The sequence below is a fragment of the Watersipora subatra genome, chromosome 6 (assembly GCF_963576615.1).
Source record: "Watersipora subatra chromosome 6, tzWatSuba1.1, whole genome shotgun sequence".
Lineage (NCBI taxonomy): Eukaryota > Metazoa > Bryozoa > Gymnolaemata > Cheilostomatida > Watersiporidae > Watersipora > Watersipora subatra.
The window spans coordinates 29,541,214-29,559,851 of record NC_088713.1 but is presented as its reverse complement, the minus strand read 5'-3'; the positions used below and the strand labels follow the sequence as shown (position 1 = coordinate 29,559,851).

At 33.6% G+C, this 18,638-nt stretch overlaps 2 protein-coding genes across 2 annotated transcripts in view; one reads left to right on the top strand and one right to left on the bottom strand.

Moving 5' to 3' along the window:
• Window positions 1–2,459: 2,459 nt before the first annotated feature.
• Window positions 2,460–11,356, top strand: LOC137398777 (uncharacterized). The gene is made up of 8 exons (XM_068084957.1): window positions 2,460–2,516; window positions 4,180–4,278; window positions 4,894–4,968; window positions 5,433–5,496; window positions 8,510–8,566; window positions 9,477–9,615; window positions 10,866–10,933; window positions 11,190–11,356. The coding sequence occupies exons 1-8, from the start codon at window positions 2,460–2,462 to the stop codon at window positions 11,354–11,356; spliced, it is 726 nt and encodes a 241-aa protein (XP_067941058.1).
• A 4,017-nt stretch (window positions 11,357–15,373) lies between these two features.
• LOC137398670 (uncharacterized) overlaps window positions 15,374–18,638 on the bottom strand; it is a 32,598-nt gene continuing 29,333 nt past the window's right edge. Inside the window, exons 13-14 of the mRNA XM_068084853.1 lie at window positions 18,298–18,450; window positions 15,374–16,849 (exon numbers count right to left, since the gene is read on the bottom strand). Coding sequence (XP_067940954.1) covers window positions 16,776–16,849; window positions 18,298–18,450 — 227 coding nt within the window. The 3' untranslated portion in view covers window positions 15,374–16,775. The remainder of the gene's footprint in view (window positions 16,850–18,297; window positions 18,451–18,638) is intronic.

Sequence of the window (18,638 nt, the reverse complement as noted above, 5' to 3'; positions counted from 1 at the left end):
TTTGTGTTTTAAAACTTATGATATATTTTTATCTACTAACATCAGTAGTTGTTTTGGTTATTATTACTGTTATAATTATTCAGTTAGTAGTTGTTTTTTGTAGATATGATGGGAGGAGATAAAGTGACTATTTGCATCGCCCATACCGCAGATCTGCCGCCAGAGTATCATAACTTTGACTCGGTTCTCCGTTCCGTACTTGAACAATACTTCAATGCAGAGGTTATTCTATATACAGGAGATCTATCTGATGAGTGAGTATCCCAGTGTTCAGTGATGCCCGGTGTCCTAACTCCATGAGCACCATATTTAATATAGTCTAGGGCTATAGGTTGGTACTGAGCATTGATGATGTATACTAGCGACTTCAACTCTGATTAGCCTTTCATCAGTTTTTAGCATTTCTACTCAGTTACCAATTGTATGAAAAGCTCAAGAAATTTGGCTCTTTAGTTACCACCATAATTAAGCTGGTCAAATATAATCTGTCTAGAATTCTTTGATGCAGATTTGGAGTCGAACACTATCTTCACAAACAACGTTGATGTAAGCAAAAAGCAGTCAAGGCCTAGTTGTCTAGCATGCCTGATCTGTAGACAACAAATTCGGGTTCAACTCCCAAATTTTGTGACAGGAATAACAACTCACAGATACTTGGCATGTCTCCATGTTGATTGGACTCAGACAAGATCTATTGTTTGGGCTCTAAAAACAATATAACCTCTGCTCACAGTAAGCTAAGCAGACAACATACTTCATCTTCAAGGGATTGCTAGCACTTAGACATACTGTATTTGGTGTACTGTAAGTCACTTCAGAATGTAAGTAGTACTAGCCATGAAATGTACTCTAATGAAGTAATATAAGTCGCAGTGGAGTTTAAGTGTCCACTTTGGACGACTTTATTTCCTAAAAGCCAACACCAACAACAGATGTCGTTAAAAATTTAAGTGCCGAACAATCTACAATTATATTAGAGCCAACAACAGGCTGAACAGTATGCATACTTTACATTACACAACTGAGCATGTTACTATAGCATGTTAACATGACATGTTAACATAACATGTAAAGGATTATACTGTAACATATAATATAAGCAACGTCCTTAGAACTAGTAATAATGTGTTAAAAATGAACACATGACTTACTCCGAAGTATAAGATGTACTCCTGGCCAAACTATGGGAAGTCACGACATATAGTTTAGAAAATATGGTAAGCATTGCATCATCAATCAGCTGACCAAAGCCGCTAATACCTAGCCAATCATGTCAGAGATAACAAACTTTACTTGACTGCTTAATCTTGTAGGAAAACTTACAAGAACTGCGACTATGTGGTGGTGCTCTACTCTCCCAATCTTCTCATCGCCTATTGTCTCTTTCTACGGAATCCAGAAGAAGTTCCAATGGAACAGATGAGAGACAAATCTGTCCTTGACCTTTTGCTTACTCCTCAGCTATTTTCCACTCCAGCTGTATTGTTTGTGAGTTATTTTCTTTGTACCTGCTTCTCAGCTAGCCTCAGTTATTTGTGAGCTGCATTTATTGTAGGTTTCTTACACCCACCCCTTCCTTTTAGACTCCACCCTTTCCTTTCAGACTCCTCTCCTTCTTTTCACACTCCCCTTCCTTTTAGAGTTGATCACTTTCTATCCGCTGAATATTCAGTTGTAGGGGATTTTTTGTATTAAAACCCATTCACCTTAAAGGGATTGCTTGATGAGCTTTTCATCGGCCTTTTCAACTTTCACTTTCAATCTAACAATTGAAAGGTTCTAAAGGTACAGCCAAACGTGCTGATTTTTTCATTGGTTCTGACTGAAATCACAAAATGAACAAAACACACAGAATTATTCAGCCGAAATTCACACATTTGTCAGAGCAGGACTGTTTTGTTCCTTTTTAGAATGCCTTCCCAATATCTTGAGTAGCCCCCTTAGGCGACTTGTGAGGGCTGTAGGCCCGAGCGGCCGGTGGGTTGGAGAGGGGCGCAACGCCCTCCTGAATATCGAAAAAATTTTTACAGAACACACACAAGAAACCCTATTTGAGAGCAGTTTTAACTCTATTATTGCAACTTATACATGCAAGCATAATACTAAAAAAATTACCCAAAAATCATAAAGATTGCTGTGTATCACTTTCCGTACAAATTATTGAATACAAGTCATGTGGTATGTAAACTTGTGCCAGGGGTAAGAAAGAAAATATGATGATTATTAATTAAGATTTGATAATAAACTCTAAACAGCAAATCTATAAATAAAAGACTAAAGATTTTTTTAAATTGAATATTAGAAGGTTTGTGATTCTGCTGAGAAGAAATAATGGTAGAACAATAAAACTAAGTTAAGCTATCTAGATCTATAATAAGAGCACCTACTTTGAGTCACTGAGTGACTCAAAGTTCAATGTGATATCAGAATTCTTTTCTAAATATTATTTAAATTTGAAGATGGTAGACTTCGAATTTAACAAACTTAGAGATTCTTCTCACGCTTTGGGTGATCAGGTTTGGTGCTGATGGTACTACCCTTACTCATGGATAAACAGGTTCAACGAGTGAGCATAAAATAAAAACTATACAAAAAATATTTCCATGCAAATATATATAATAACATAGCTCACTAAACAACCAAATTATAGACATATAATACATGACGAGAGCTTGTCGAACAGATATTAAAAAAAGAAAAACACAAAATTACGAAAATTTTAAATCAGCTGTTACAAGTATGCAGCCTCAGAAAATCCTGAATTGATTTCTTTGCAATGAAGTAGATGTTTTCACGTAAAGATAGTGTGAAAAAAATTAGCAAGCTACTCGATATATGAGCAATAAGAAGAAAGCTCACGGCAAATTCTTTTTTTGAAAGTTTCAAGATAGTTCTAAACACGGCTGCTTCGCGCATCCTCGATTTAACAATAATAATAAAGAAAACATTTCAAATATCATTTGCAAATTGTAATCAGTTCAGTGACTATCGTCAGAATATTCTGTAAAACTGCAAAAAGGCTAGTAAAGCCAACCAAGAATTACTCTACATGATCCTGTAAGGAATTGGCTTCCCAAAATACCAAAATATTCATCTTAAATAGAAGTAAATGTTTTGAAGTTCAGAATTTATGGTAGTCGTCAAAATCAAAATTTTTTGTCAGTTCAACAGCGTCTAGCACATTTAAACTTAATCGTTATCATTAAATATGTGAATCCAGAACAGACAAAACCGAAACGTCTGTTTTCCGTTTCCTTCTCAGCAGTAAAAAAAATGGCGTCGAAATAGATTCGCTAGGTTTGCAACCACTAGTAATATCCTGCAAACGGGCTTTGCACGATACATTCACACTTTGCGTCCTAACATTGTTGACACTAAACAACAAGAAAATCACCGTTTGGCCGTTCTGGCTGCTGAAATTTTGCCTCTGCACAGCAGAGGCTGCCTCATAGAACAATACGGCCCCTGTGTCAGAGCTGTGCATGCACACTGAAATTGTCGATGAAACGCTTTTAGTTGGCTAAACAAATTATTAGCGAGCATGATTCTAGCAGCTTTCGCGATTGGTCTGGTCCAAGGCACATGACGCGACGCAAGAAAAATACTTTGTGGTATTTTTTTATCAGGCAAATCTATCATTTGTGATTGTTTGTGATGTTTGATGTGATCTGACTACTAGAATGTTTCAGATTAAAGTTGATAAAACTTGATCACGATTAAAATGCTCAGAAGAAAAATACATGAGAAATGACATCACTAGTTGTTATGGTTGTGATAGTTGATATCTGCTATTGTGTTCAAGTTGAAATGTTGTGCATCTACATGTATATTCTGTCGGTTGATCGCACTTTCGATTGATCTGATTATTTTAATCGATATGTAGTTTTATCGATTTTAGTCTTGAAACATCTTGGTAGCTACATCACCTTAAACATCAAAAACAATCACAAATTATAAAAATACTGACACCTTCTGATAAAATTTACAAAATATTTTTGGAAGTTCATCCTCAATGAATTTTGGTGGATAAGATATGCAGCCTGGCTTGTAATAGCAGAGAGTGCTCACTAACACCATGCCACATTTTCATCTCGCAATCAAACAAGTTTTCTCTATGTTTACAAAGACATGCTTGAGTGTCTCATTGTAGTAAATATGAACATTACTTTTATTCTTCAGGTTGCGTTCGAGAACATCGCACTCAAGAATGTCAATGATTTGATCAGCAAAAACTCTAGTCTTGCTATTTTTAGATTCCCGAATGACCTTCGACGATTTGTAAGTTATTAAACTCATACATAGAAACATATTTATAGATAATCTATGGATAGTTTAAAGAATATCATGTACTTGACTGTCAGCTACTTTCAGTTCAAGGACACTTGAAACTGTGTCAAGTACAAGCTATTCTTTGACTTAGTTATTCTTTGACCTTGCTATAGCTTTAGTTTCATACTTCATATTCAGAACTTATTATTAGTTTTATTTAAATCATTATGCTTTAGACAATTATTATTTACTTCAACATTTATATAATATATGTAAATTATTTTAAAATATTAGTATTCATGTTATTTACCATACTTATTTACATAAGAAATTTATAATTTATATATTATAATGTATTACTATTTGTTTTATTTTATATACTATATATATGAATTACTATATAGTATTTAATATATATATATTATTATATACCACTCATATATATTTTTTATTCCAGTTGCCTGAATAGATATCCATAAATCGTTTAATATTTTCCGTGTGTAATGTAGGGTTGCTCAATGGTAACTCATGAAGTTCTGGGTTTACTCATATGTCTAATCTGTGGGCCATCTCTTTAATTTTGTTATAAGTCTATGATTTATAGGAGTTACACTCTCTTTGTAGCTAGCTGAGTTGTACCATAAGGGAAGTAACCTCACATTGAAGCAATCAATGACCTACTTTGAAGAAGGACCTTTGGTAAATACAATTTAGCTAGCACTCATTTGAACACTTCTATGGCTCTCGTAGAACATATCTATGACTGCAAGTTTTCACAGATATAGGCATCTGAATATATCCAAAGATGCCAGCTCTTATAGACGTAAACATCTGAACATATCCAAGGATGCCAGCACTCATAGACATAGGCATCTGAGTTCTCATACAAATAGGCATCTTAACATAGCTATGGCTACCAGTTTTCATAGACATAAGCATCTGAACATATCCAAGGATGTCAGCTTTCATAGACATAGGCATCTGAGTTCTCATATACATAGGTATCTAAATATGTATATGGCTGCCAGCTCTCATAAACGTAAGCATCTCAACTTTCCCAAGGATACCAACCTTCATAGACATAAACATCTGCCTTTTCTATTTTGTGTAGTTAGGTTTGGAGGTCAATTAAGCATCCTTTTAACAGTTGTCTATTCTTGCAGAAGACGCCTCTCATGGATGCCATGTCTAAAGTTACCTCCATCACTGATTCTGGACTAGGAGGAGGTAACTGGCTTTAGTCTACACAAGGATTCTAGGCAGAGAAAATCTGTATATCATAGTTTTTGTAAATCATAGATATATATATACCTAGATTGGCCAATAGGGAAAAAGCCTGTCAGACATAAATAGCACGACGTAACGTCACTGTATTGTACCTCACGCTTGACAACACTGCTGTTTACAATGAATCTAATGGGAAGAAGGTAACAAAATTACATTTATTTTCACATAAAAACCTTCTTGTATACATAATCCAGTAAACTAAAGCAATTCTGTGATAATATCTGATAACCACCATAGATTAAAACTATAAAAGCTATGAATTGTTGCACACAAATCATGAGCCATCATGGCTTTATTTGCAACCTCTCTTATCCCCATTCTCTCTTTTCCCCTTCTCCAAAGAATAAGTTAGAAGGGGAAAAGAGAGAAGGGGAATGGAGAGGGGAGAGGAAATAGCCCACCCACTCAAAGAGCCAGACCTCGGCTAGGTAAATAGACTAATATGCTGAACTAAACATGACTAAATATGATGAGTATGCAAGTATGTCTGAAGTCAAAAATGAGACAGAATGATTATTTTACAGCTGGCTATGTAGCTGGCTAGGTCACCAAAGCTGAAATGTAATGATTGTATCACTAGCATCATGGATGTTACCAACGTTGATGTAAACCAAGCAACGAATTCCCTAATCACAGTTAAGAATCAGGGTGGCTTGACTTTGTCTTCGCCTGTGGTGATTGAGGATTGCAACCACAGCGAGAAAGCGACAAGAGTGTTGCTTAGTAGAGCTGGATTGGTGAAAAACTTTGCCAGGCTAGCACTAATTGCCACCACTAAGAAGACAGTCACGAAAGGACAATACCAAGTTATTTGTACAATATGCAAAAGCAAGTTAAAGGTTGACTTGCAACAAAATTCACATTGCAGTTATTTGGTATCATAAGATTCACCATGCCTTACTCTGTTGTGTTGTAGGTGTGAAATATATGAGAAGGTGATAACAAGCTTTTAAAAGCTAAAAGCTTATACAGTCATACTTCAACTTACGAGCTTAATGCGTTCCGAGACTGAGCTCGTATGTTAACATACTCGCATGTTGGTGCAATTTATTTATGTATCAAACAATTAAATATATATTGCTTGGTTTCCATACTCTAAAAATGAAAATAAAACACTCAAAACAAGATATTGTAACAGAAAGAACATGTTGGTTATTGTCATAATTTACCTCATGCTTTCAAAAAGCAACAATTAAAAAATAATACAAAAAATGTGATTCTTTAAAATGTAAAATTAAATACTTACAATAGCAGCTAATGCTATCATTTGCGAGGGAGGGAGATATAAGTTATCCTTCATTACAACAGTTGTCTTTGATAAATTTGAATTTTATCAATGTCTTAAAAGACAAACTCAGAAGCAAACCTAAAAGAAAACTTTCATTTTTAACTTGACGTAATTAAAACTTCTTCGGCGTTCGTAGTTTAAAGTTTCTCGCTGGTTAGCTAATTTTTCCTTTGTTTCGCTTTCACGACTAGCCGACTCAACATGTTGCGATTAGGATGAACACAGGTGTCGTCACAAAGGATTAATGCACAACCACTAGCCAACTTGTCCAAATGTCTATTTTTATAGTTTTGATAGATAGCACCGGCCTTTTCACGTAGCATCGTTTCAGTTACGCTGTCACCGAACAATTGTTTATTTTTTATCCAATTAAATGCCTGAGCAGACTCTCCATCAGCGGTCGTGAAGATCGCTGCGCCATTTAGAAACTATGGTTAGTCCTTTTGCGAACTAAATGCCCTTAATATAATCCTTCTGTTTGATAGTTGTGGATGTTTTTCTGTCATATTGCTGAGCTAGCTCAATCCCGCATACACATTTAGCATATTTTTAAATAATTTTCTGTTTAATATCAACTGTTATCATTTGCTTTTTCTTTGCATCATCTTTAATTTTACTGGCGAACTTTCAGTCAACGCAGAGTACTTTTAATTCACATACAGTGTAATTCTGCACTGAAAATCGCGCACTAAAACGCAGTACCAAAGTATAAATCTGAGTAGTTGAAAAATACAGAGTGATGCTGTTCTCATAAAACACCTTCGGCATACTTGGCAACTGATTCACGTGCTCGTATTTCAAACATGGCTTGTATGTTTGTACTGAAACTTGCTTAAAAGCTGGCTCGTATCTCAAGTTTCTCATACGTTGGAGCACTCGTAAGTTGAAGTATTACTGTACTTAGTAATGTTTAGTTCAACATGATATTAGTCTTTTACCTAACCAGGGTCTGGCTCTTTGGGTGGGTTGGCTATTTGCCCCCCTCCCTCACCTTTCCCCCTTCTCTCTTTTTCCTTTCTCACTTCTTCTTTGGAGAAGGGGAAAAGAGAGAATGGGGATAGGAGAGGGTTGCAAATAAAGCCCTGATGGCTCATGATTTGTGTGCAACAATTCATGGCTTTTATAGTTTTAATTTATGGTGGTTATCAGATATTATCACAGAATTGCTTTAGTTTACTGGATTATGTATTCAAGAAGGTTTTTATGTGAAAATAAATGTAATTTTGTTACCTTCTTCCCATTTAGATTCATTGTAAACAGCAGTGCAGTCAAGCGTGAGGTACGATACAGTGACGTTACATCGTGCTATTTATGTCTGACAAGGAAACCAATGGGAATAGCTTTTATTGGCCAATCTAGGTATATATATCTATGTTGTAAACTTACGCACTACATTTTTTTCGTCACTCATAGGGTTATCATTCATAGATGTATTGTTCATAGAGTTTTTGTTTATTGAGTTATCATCCCTAAATTTATCATCCATAAATTTATCATTCATAGATGTATCAACCACAAAGGGTTAATAGTATTGAAATTCATTGAGTGGTTATTTATAGATTAGTCTGGCATATTTACGAGTTTGCACGCATGGAGTCGCCATCTAGGAGTCCTGCTCTTATTTACTTATTATTCATTGAGATATCATTTAAGTTATTGTTTTAGAAGTCCAAGAGGATGTCCGTACTATTAGAACTGTTGACCAACAAGATGAACGGATTGGTGAGTTTGCTAGTTGTTATGTGATGCGTTTAGGTGCTTGTGGAATATACGGTTAGATCATGTTTTTAGTTTGTTTTCACTATTCTTTTTGTTAATTATTAGCAAAAAGCATTAGGTCAAGCGGGTACATTGCTATACATTGGAATAATTGTCATCATAATTACATCAGTTACAATACACTTGGAAATCTGTTCAATCTTCCAATCTGTTCAATACATGGTTTAGCATGTATAGAACTAGAACAGATTGGCAAACAAATGAGCGGCTATTATTTTGTGGCTGTCTCACTAAGTTGCTGTATCCTGTCATCTGCTCATGTTGCTCAAGTTCAAGGCCAACACTTTGATAATATGATAGAGAGACGGCTACACGGTGCGAAGAAGCCCAGACAAGAAGATCGAAGAAGCTCGGCTTAATCAAAAAAGATATTAATTAATTCAAATTTTTCACAAGCTTGAAGCGCTTATAAAAATACTATTGGTTGTTGCTAGCACGCTTGAACATCATGATTGTTTTAGAGATCATTAGGATTACCAAAAACTACTATTAAGCTGACGTCCGACATGACTTTATAGTAAGTATTTAGACTAGCTTAAGTTACTAGCTTATATTACTCATCTTCATTAGGTAATTATTATATTATTGTGGAACTCCGGGTATTCAGCTAGTCTATGATAAAGATGCCTCTGTTTGCTTTTAGCAAATTACCTTTTCAGCTGTTGAGGTGTCACTTGTAAAAGATAGTTAGGCTTTTTTAATGTTGGTCTCGCTTATTTAAAAATCTCTATTATTAATAACTCAATAGCCTCAGTATTCTATTATTACAATAGCTATGGAAATTCCATTGGGTACAATAGTTATGAAACCTTCATTAGCTCAGCTGCCACAAAGCTTCTAATGTGTCATACAGAGATGACTGTGAAGCTGGATGTCCCAGCTTCAGTGCCAATCACAACTACACCCATGGCCTGTGAGCAGCAATATCTTCAGGATTGCCAGGATTCCTCTCAACCCTCTCAAACTTCATCCCAACCAGTTCATGAATATTTGTAAGTGCTTTATATTTGCCGTTTATGCTATTTCCTTACCTTAAACAACAGTGTTTGTGAGACCCATGGTCCCGATAGGCAAGCTGTGCATTGCCATAAATTATTAGCCGATATACTTGTGCGCATAAATATTCTAGAAATCTGTCTTGAATGCTTCAAGACAGATTTCTAGAATATACACTGTTTCCATTGTGGGTAAACTGAAAATTAAGGAATTCTGGGCCAGAGGTCATAGTGTCGCACTCCTGTCTCACTTAGTAACACATACTCAAATGAAAATAAAAATGTGTGAAGTGTTGAAAATGTTTAAAATGGAATAGCTTGCGTGGCATTTTCTTGCCCATCATTCACGAGTGCCGACTCCATCTTTCGCAATAATGAAATCTGCAAGTCAAGCGAGTAACCAAACTCTCTTGACTTGCACGATTTTGCTATTCTTATTTTGAGATTGATGCAAAATTGCGAATTAACAACATTATCAAAATAAAGTGTTGCAGACTTACTGTTGTTGAATTAATTTCATGCCTGCTTTTGTAATAAAGCTGTTTTTGTTAGCCAAAGTACATGCCAGGCGAAGGAGAGGAGTCCTGGTTTCAAGATCTTTGCGTAGCATCTTTAGCTAGTATTTAGCAATGCAAACAAAGCAAGAAAAGTAGAAGCTTTTGAAATAATATATAATTAAATGAATAATAATATAAAATTATTACTAATAATATATTATAAATAATATATATTTTTATGCATCGATTATATACGTATATGAAGGTATTATATATGATATAATATTTTATTATTTGCTATTTATAATATATATAATAAATATTTAGTTATATTAATATATAATATAATAAATTATATTATATATAAATGTTTTATATATAGTTATGAAATATCTGTTATTAGTTATATATTTATTACTAAAAATATCATAATAATATAATATATTGAATGTTTTTCGTTCTACGAGCCTTTTTCTAGATAGTGAAATCTATTAAAATTGCATCAAGAGATGATTTGGGTTATAATTAGAACCTAAAATGTGGCAGCTTTCATATTATTATATTATTTCATATCATAAAATAGCTCTACCAATTATTATCATTATATTATATTATTATAACATATTATTATATTATAAATTTGATCTACCAATTAGTTTCCAATCAGATAAGCTTCTGTTCAACTTCTCACTCCTGTAACATATTGTTGAAGCTTGTCATCAAGTACTCTAGGAGTTTGTCATATTTCAGGAGTGTCGGGATGCCATCTGCTCCGCCAGCTCATCTTGTGGTCATAAATGAAGAAAACTCGAATAGTGGTAAGGGTAGCTGTGTCTTTAATATATCATAATAATATCTTTTAGTGAATCATGTACCAAGTTTATGATTAAGAATGGTCAAGCTTAAAACAAGTGAATTTTTCAATCCTGATCATTCTTTTGCGGAACCATTTCATTACAAAATATATTTTATTTTCTTTGTAAAAAGATCTGTTATGAGGAGTTGGTTTAGATGAGTCATTTCACAGTCTCTGTTTATTTTAAGATCGTTCACCAAATCTTTAATATTTGACAGTACTCACTGGTGACTCTGTGGATGCTGACCCTGAGTGCAGACACGGCAGCAATGACCTCCACTCTGTCTCATCATCTGAGGACAGTTTCAGGTGCTCTGAACTGACTCCATCCGGGTTCTTTAGCACTGCTCAGGCATCAAATCACCTTGAGACAATAGAGTGCTGAGCATTTGAAAAAGATGCAAACAGATTTGGAATTGTTCTCTCAGGTTTTGGAAGCGCCAAAGTTCTATCTGAAGATTAACGAATTATTTTTGATAAGAAACCATCGCTCTAGTCTTTTTTTATAAATTAGCTTTTGCAAGTTTTGATTTATTTTTCAAAGTTGCAATACGGGTTTAGATAAGTTCTATTGTTGTCAACTGAAATATAAAAAACTTATACTGTTTTTTTTATTAAACATGCAAAGTTTAAAATAAACTTCACTTGCGAAACAAAATTCTTAAAATATATTATTTTGTTATTGGCAGTCAGTTTAACGGTAAAGCTGGTAGATTTAATTATTCCTTATTTTATAAAGCATTAAAATTAAGAAATTAACAAATTAAAATTAGCAAATAATTACTAACGCTTCTGTATCTGCTATTCAGGGAACTGGGAAAACTGTTTGTTTGATCATCTTTAGATGTATGATTCAAATTCTCTGATATTAACACACTTCATGCTAAATTCATGTGTCAGCTTTTTTCAGGTTTAAAATGTATTGATATTGCTATGCGTTGCAGGGAACAACATTTCGATTCACGTATTATATCTACGTACCATATATATAGATATAAAAATATATATCAATTTATATATAAAATTAAATACATCTAAAATATGCATATGTATTTCATTATATATATATATATATATATAATATTTTTCATTGGGCAGTCTACAATCACTTTTATAGAAAATATGCTTTATATAATGGTGCAACAAAAAAAGAAAGTTAAACATAAAAAGAAAGAAATATATGGTTTAACTTTCCAGCCAATTGGAATGAATATTGATTCTAACATGGTTGTGGGTTACGTGAACTTTAATATTTATCTATGATTATATCTATGTTAATGCTGTTTTTATATATTTACTAAATGTTTGTATAATGTTTAGCTTCAATGCTCTGCGTGATTTCAGGACTTGAACCTTGATCTATAAGGTTTTGGTTGCTTTATATAACAGAATGAAAATGCAATTCTCATTGATAGTTATCTGTTATTTGTTCTTTGATTCGCATCAAGTTATAAAAATAAGAAGGTGAATAATATCAACCTCTGGTTCCTTTATTTCCAATGGTACTTAAATATGCGTTCAGCAGAATAGCTTCCTGACTTGCTAATACCCTTAACCGAGACGTGTAATCTGGCTTCTCAAGTTGAAAATCCATTAAATGTCCGCCAGCAAAGCACGAAAACTAATCAAAACCTCTGAAACCACCTTTTCTGATAAATGTTTATGTTACGCTCCAAAAAGCTTTACTATATTTTTAAAATTTCAACATTTATAGCGCATATTCTCAAAGTTCGTTGTTTCCTGTTTCGTTCAAGAGCTCACTTTTTGGTGACTGTCCACATAATGGTTCGGCCTCACTAGAAACTATTTTTTGTGCTATAGGTTTGACAACCGATAAAAAACAAACAAATTTAATTATTGTAGCTGAGACAATTTGTATGACTAAATTCTTTCCATTGTTGCCATAGTGATAGTCGGTACTTTTACATTATTGAGACTATCACTAGTGTTATGTGTTACAAATTTCTGAGCTTTTAAGTTGTGGTTCCGATTGTAGGAATGTGAAGGACATATTTACATGATACATTTACATGGTCACAAAGCTTTCGTAGCTGATGAGTTTACTTGCTATGAAGAAATTGTCGCACAACTCGGCGTTTTCTATAATTATTTATAGAAAATTATATTTATATATTTATATTTATATAGTGGCTGACACTATTAAAATGCGTCCAAGGTTAAATGTCATTATGAAGACGAAGAAAATCCAACCTTTGATCACAAAGATTTGTGTAATAATACGAATATCAATGTGTAAATGAGACGCAGTACTTCGTTGTTGATACGATGTTTTCAAAAATACCCCCTTTGAATCAGAGGTTTGAATCGCTTTGAAGAATTAAGTATGCTACGTTTGAAACCATTTTTTGGTTTCAAACGTTTCATTTGAAAGCATTTTTTGGTTTCATTTTTGCTACGAAAATGAAAAATGCGTAGCCTGTAACACTAGTGAATAATTAGGGATTATTTACTAACATGGTGTCTACTTACTAATGTCACTATATAAACTGTACTAACCAACTAGATTTATACTGCCCCGTTATAAGTACAACTCATTCTTGGAGCCTGTATGTCTACATGAAATTAGATGGTGCCTGACTCAGTAACATGTCTGGCACTTGCTGAACTTGTTCCAACCTCATACCAGTGTTGTATGCCTATTGTAAAACTGGCATGGCAGCACGAATCTTTGACCTGTTTGACCTGGTTTGTCAGCTACAGCATTGTAAAAAAATTGGTGCCAGCTAGAAGTTGTTATAGCACGTCGATGACTCGCTACGGTATGTCGACAGTTTGCTATGACATATTGAGATTATGCTATGGTATGTTGAGGATTTTTTAGGGTATTTGGGGTAATTTCTGTGGGGTGTTATGCAATTTCTATAGTATGCTGATACACTGCTATGACATGTTAAGCAATCTTAATGACATGTTTAGGAGTTGCAATGCTATGTTGACAAATTACTAAGGCCTGTTGACAAATTGCTTTTGCATTATGACAAATTGCTATGACAAGTTGTGTACTTGCTATGGCATGTTGAAGAATTGCTAAGGCATGTTGACGAATTGTGCGATTTCGTACATTAAGAACCAGCAAAAAGTTAAACATAGACAGCCTTACATCAGAATTATTTAGTAGACTGCAGCTAGTAAACTGGTCTTCATTTGTGAATGTTACACATGTACCTGCAAGCACTTTCCACTTATTAAATACTTTGGTGCCGAGAAGTGCCCAAATGCTCATCTCATGCAAAATGCAAAAATTTTGTAATAATAAATTTAAAACAGCTATATCTAGTATATCTAGATTTGGTATTAATAGATATAGGTAATTCATTCACCTGCGTAAGTTTGGAACGTTCCAGAACCTCTAACATTTCATCTTTCCTTTTAAGCATGTTCTAGTAAACTGGTCTTCATTTGTGGATGTTTCACATGTACATGTACGTGCAAGCACTTTCCACTTATTAAATATTTTGGTGCCGAGGAGTGCTCAAAAGCTCATCTATCACTAATGGGAATCTTGTTGGAATTATAACCCAACAGTTGTTATCTCTGATTTCCTGTAGGAGTTTCCTTCATCATTCACTTTTTAGAAAACTTTTTTCCAAATGCAAATTTTTTTGTAATAATCAATTTAAACGGCTATATCTAGTAAATCTAGATTTTGTAGCAATAGATATAGGTAATTCATTCACCTGCGTTAAGTTGGAATGTTCCAGAACCTCTAACGTTTCATCTTTCCTTTTAAGCATGTTCTCAACATATAAAGGTATTTTAGCAAATTAATCAACTAAAATGTAGCTGCAATCTAAAAATGTTTTATCTATGATCCCTGTTTGCTGACAAACTAAACTACGACAGCAAAGCATAAACCTATAGTCAAAAATAGAGCTAAACCAACCTGCATTTGTGAGTCATAACTCTTGGCACTTACCTACAGGAAGTTCATTAAACATGTACCGCAGTAAGTACTGACTATTATCTGACATCAAATAAGTAACTGGAATCTTTTATCAACCGAATCGGCAGCATTGCTGACACCTTCATATGAAGTTTTGGATCAGATACTAACAAGGTATAAGGTAAGAGAAGACAACTACATGATATAAATATTTATTTGAATACTAGCAAACATTGCATTTTACAATACTGGCGTAAATAATAAATGTGATAAGAAGATCGAAGGTTTGGCAGTGAGAATGTTACACGTATAAATGACATCACATTTTATAAAAAAATGGTATTGTTACAAATGCATGTTAGATATTATTATACTGTATAATATATATTAGTATGTTATATATACTATATAACATAAATATTAGTATATATCTAATATATTATACCATAATACAATACGTTTATTTTCATTTATTTGTTTATTTGTTGATGACACCTTATGTAAAGCAATTTTTTTATAAAAATGATTAGGGAATAATGCCTAATAAATTAACAACAAATGAATGCCAAATAAAATGCTCAATAATATATTTATATATACAGTATGCACACGGTATATATAGGGTATATATACGGTATACTGTATATGAGGTGTATATATAATACCGTAAGCCTTTTCTGTGAGCAGTCTTATCAAGTGAAATACTCATATCATCTTTATACTGAATGTTTCTATTATCAATCACTGTAATTGGAATCAAAATAAAGTTTTTACTTTTATGTTTTGCTTTTGAATTTGAAGCACAGCTCAAAAACTTTAACAAAGACTGAAATCAAATATTCAAAAAAATTCTCTTTACTAGTTTTAAATTAAACAATTTAAAATTAGTTTTAAGTTGTTAAATTTTAAAACTAGTTTTAAGGCTTTTTGTTGAAAATTTAAAGAATTTTCAACAAAAAGCCTTAATTTCTAAAAAGAAATTTTTTTTTTAAAGTTGTTGAATATCGAACTTTGCACGAAAATATGTGAACTGTAAACATCAGAAGGAATATGACAGCTATATGAAGTTTGGTGCATAAAACCACAAACTTGTGTAGGCATCTTTTGGAGTTGTCAATTCTTTAACACGTTTTTGTTACATTTAAAGTTTACCCTTGAGAAGCACTGGCCTTATAGTAACATAAAATATCAACCTTGACATGTTATAATAGTGAATTGAATTTAAATACTGACCTGTGGTAAAGTGTGTAGGAATTATAAAAACCTTTCTAAAAATATTTAAGTGGTTTGTTCTGCCTTTTCCTACCAGCTCTACCACAATGTATCCTCTTATATTCGACTTTGATTTAACAAAGAAGTTGAAGCAATTCCACTTTTTAGCTTTTTTTCGATTACGTTTAACTAGTCCTTAAAAATCAACAATTATATTTCAAAATTTTGATTGTAATCTTTCAGCTTGTTTATAAAAACTCACAAAGCAGGAAGCATTACAGCTAGAGAAGCTCTTTTCTAAGGTCAAAGGTCATATCACCATTTAACAAAACAAAAGAAGAAAAGCTGATCAGCTAATTTCTTTTGTTGAAAAGTTACAAACTATTAATTTAAAGTTTACAAGTTTTGTGGTTGTGACAGAAAATAACTATCGCCAAATGAAATAGTATGACTCAGTATAAGGCCTGGCTTCTGGCTTGTCAAGTTGTCTGAATGTAGTTAGACTAAAGGACTAGAGAACCAATAATAGTCATGCTGGATCAAGAAGAGGCTGGAGCCCATCAAGTCGACTATATATTGGGATCAACTCTTGAGGTGGTGGTTTGTGGCATAATAAGGCTTTGGTCAAGAGGTACGTTATACTCCTGGTTTTCCTGGTACTCCTGGTACTCCTGGTACAACATTTGTCTTAGACTGGTACCCCTGGTACCCCTGGTACTCCTGGTACTTCTGGTACAGCATTTGTGCTGGACATGTCTGGCTCTGTAAAATATTACATCAATCAATTAATAGGTTTACCGTAAAATATAAATTCTATTTTTAAACCATGATTGGTTTGTTTTTAATTTTCATGAATTTATAATTTTGCTGATCAACAAAAAGGAGAACAATCAGCCTTCATTGACGATGTGCACCTGCTGCTCTTGTTAGAAAAGAGTACAAATATAGGGCTTCCAGGAACCAGCAGTGATCTTTACGTTATGCATATTCTCCCCTTGTTAAAGGAGAGTACGAATAGAGTGTTGGAGTTGTGTTTTCACTAAAAGAGTTAGAGTTGGAGAAAGATGTATTTTAAGTCCTAAACAAAATAGATCAACTCACTAACTGTTTCAGCGGAAACGCAACGCTGACAAATCGTCCAAGTGTAACAGCAGCTGAACGGCATTAATTCTATTTACGATTTGAAATAATCTTTCACACAAACTTTTGACCAAACTGACTTAATTATGATTATACAAAATAAGTTAACATTTTAAACACAATGTCGATATCTATTCTGTTTGCTTGTATTGTTGGCAAGAAATAGTTTTGCATCGCAAAAAATTATTTATCAATACCATGTTGTACTCCATTGATAACAATCGTAAAAAGCAGACAAACATAGTATGCAGTATTTCATTGACCTTTTGTAGACATTTGGGACAAAGCCTTTTTTATAGCTGTTTTTTTAATTTACTCCACACCTACTTTGCCACCGTGGAAGCAACTCCAATAAATTGTTTGCTGTAAAGGTTCCTTTTTGATAGTAAAACCAAACGTGAAAACTCGCAGGAAATTCGTTTCTTGAAAAATTATCGCCATATATAAAGCAAATAATATTGATTTGATGTCGAAAAAAAATATCATGCTCTTAATCTAGTGGAATAATTAGAACTTTCGTTTACATGTACCTTCTAAAACTTGGCATTTCCATTAAATATGTTTTAGTCGATGTATATAATCCAAGCGTGTGTTTGTTTGTCTGTCATATGTCTTAAGTTACTCAAATTCATTAGGTAAAGAAATTTAGCCATTGACAACTACATTAGCAATGCGGATACTAGCTTGCTAAAATTTGCTATTGGCAATGTGCCAAGCTAATGGCAAGTGGCAGGCAACTACATTACCTACAACTGTTTATAAGCTATTTTAAATCTTGAGCGAATGTGTAACATAAGAAGTAAAATATTTTTTCCAACTAAATGTTTTAGCTATGCCTCGAGCTTTCATATATTTGAATTATACATTGGCAAGACACAGAGAAATAAACAAACCTTTTCATTTGACAGTTGGATTAGAAAATTTGGTATATGTTGGTTGAAAATAAATTTGTGTAAAAACTTTTTTATTATTTGTGCAACAAGCATTCACCTAGTAAATCTATAAACGGTGTTTCTACCGTTAACATTTACCACCAGAGAAGATTTGTTAATTTATTTCAAAATACTTACCATATTGTGTGACTCTATTTTCAGGTATGGTAGAAAGCTGCTCATTGTCTTCCACATGACGCACAGGTTTTTTGTAGATGTAAACACCAGCAGCGATGGTAGCAATCGCAACAGCAGTTCCACAGACGGGAATCACCACATGCCACACCTCCACTACAAATACTGTTAATTTACATAGACGGTCGGTAATAAGCATTTTTATTATTCCAGCTTGTCCTGGACAGTTGGTTTAATGACGATTGGTCCAAAACCACTCGTCTAATAGTACGATTGGTTCAGCAAAACCATTGGTCTAATTCTGACCAGTCCAAATATACGGATTGGTGTAATTACAGTACCAC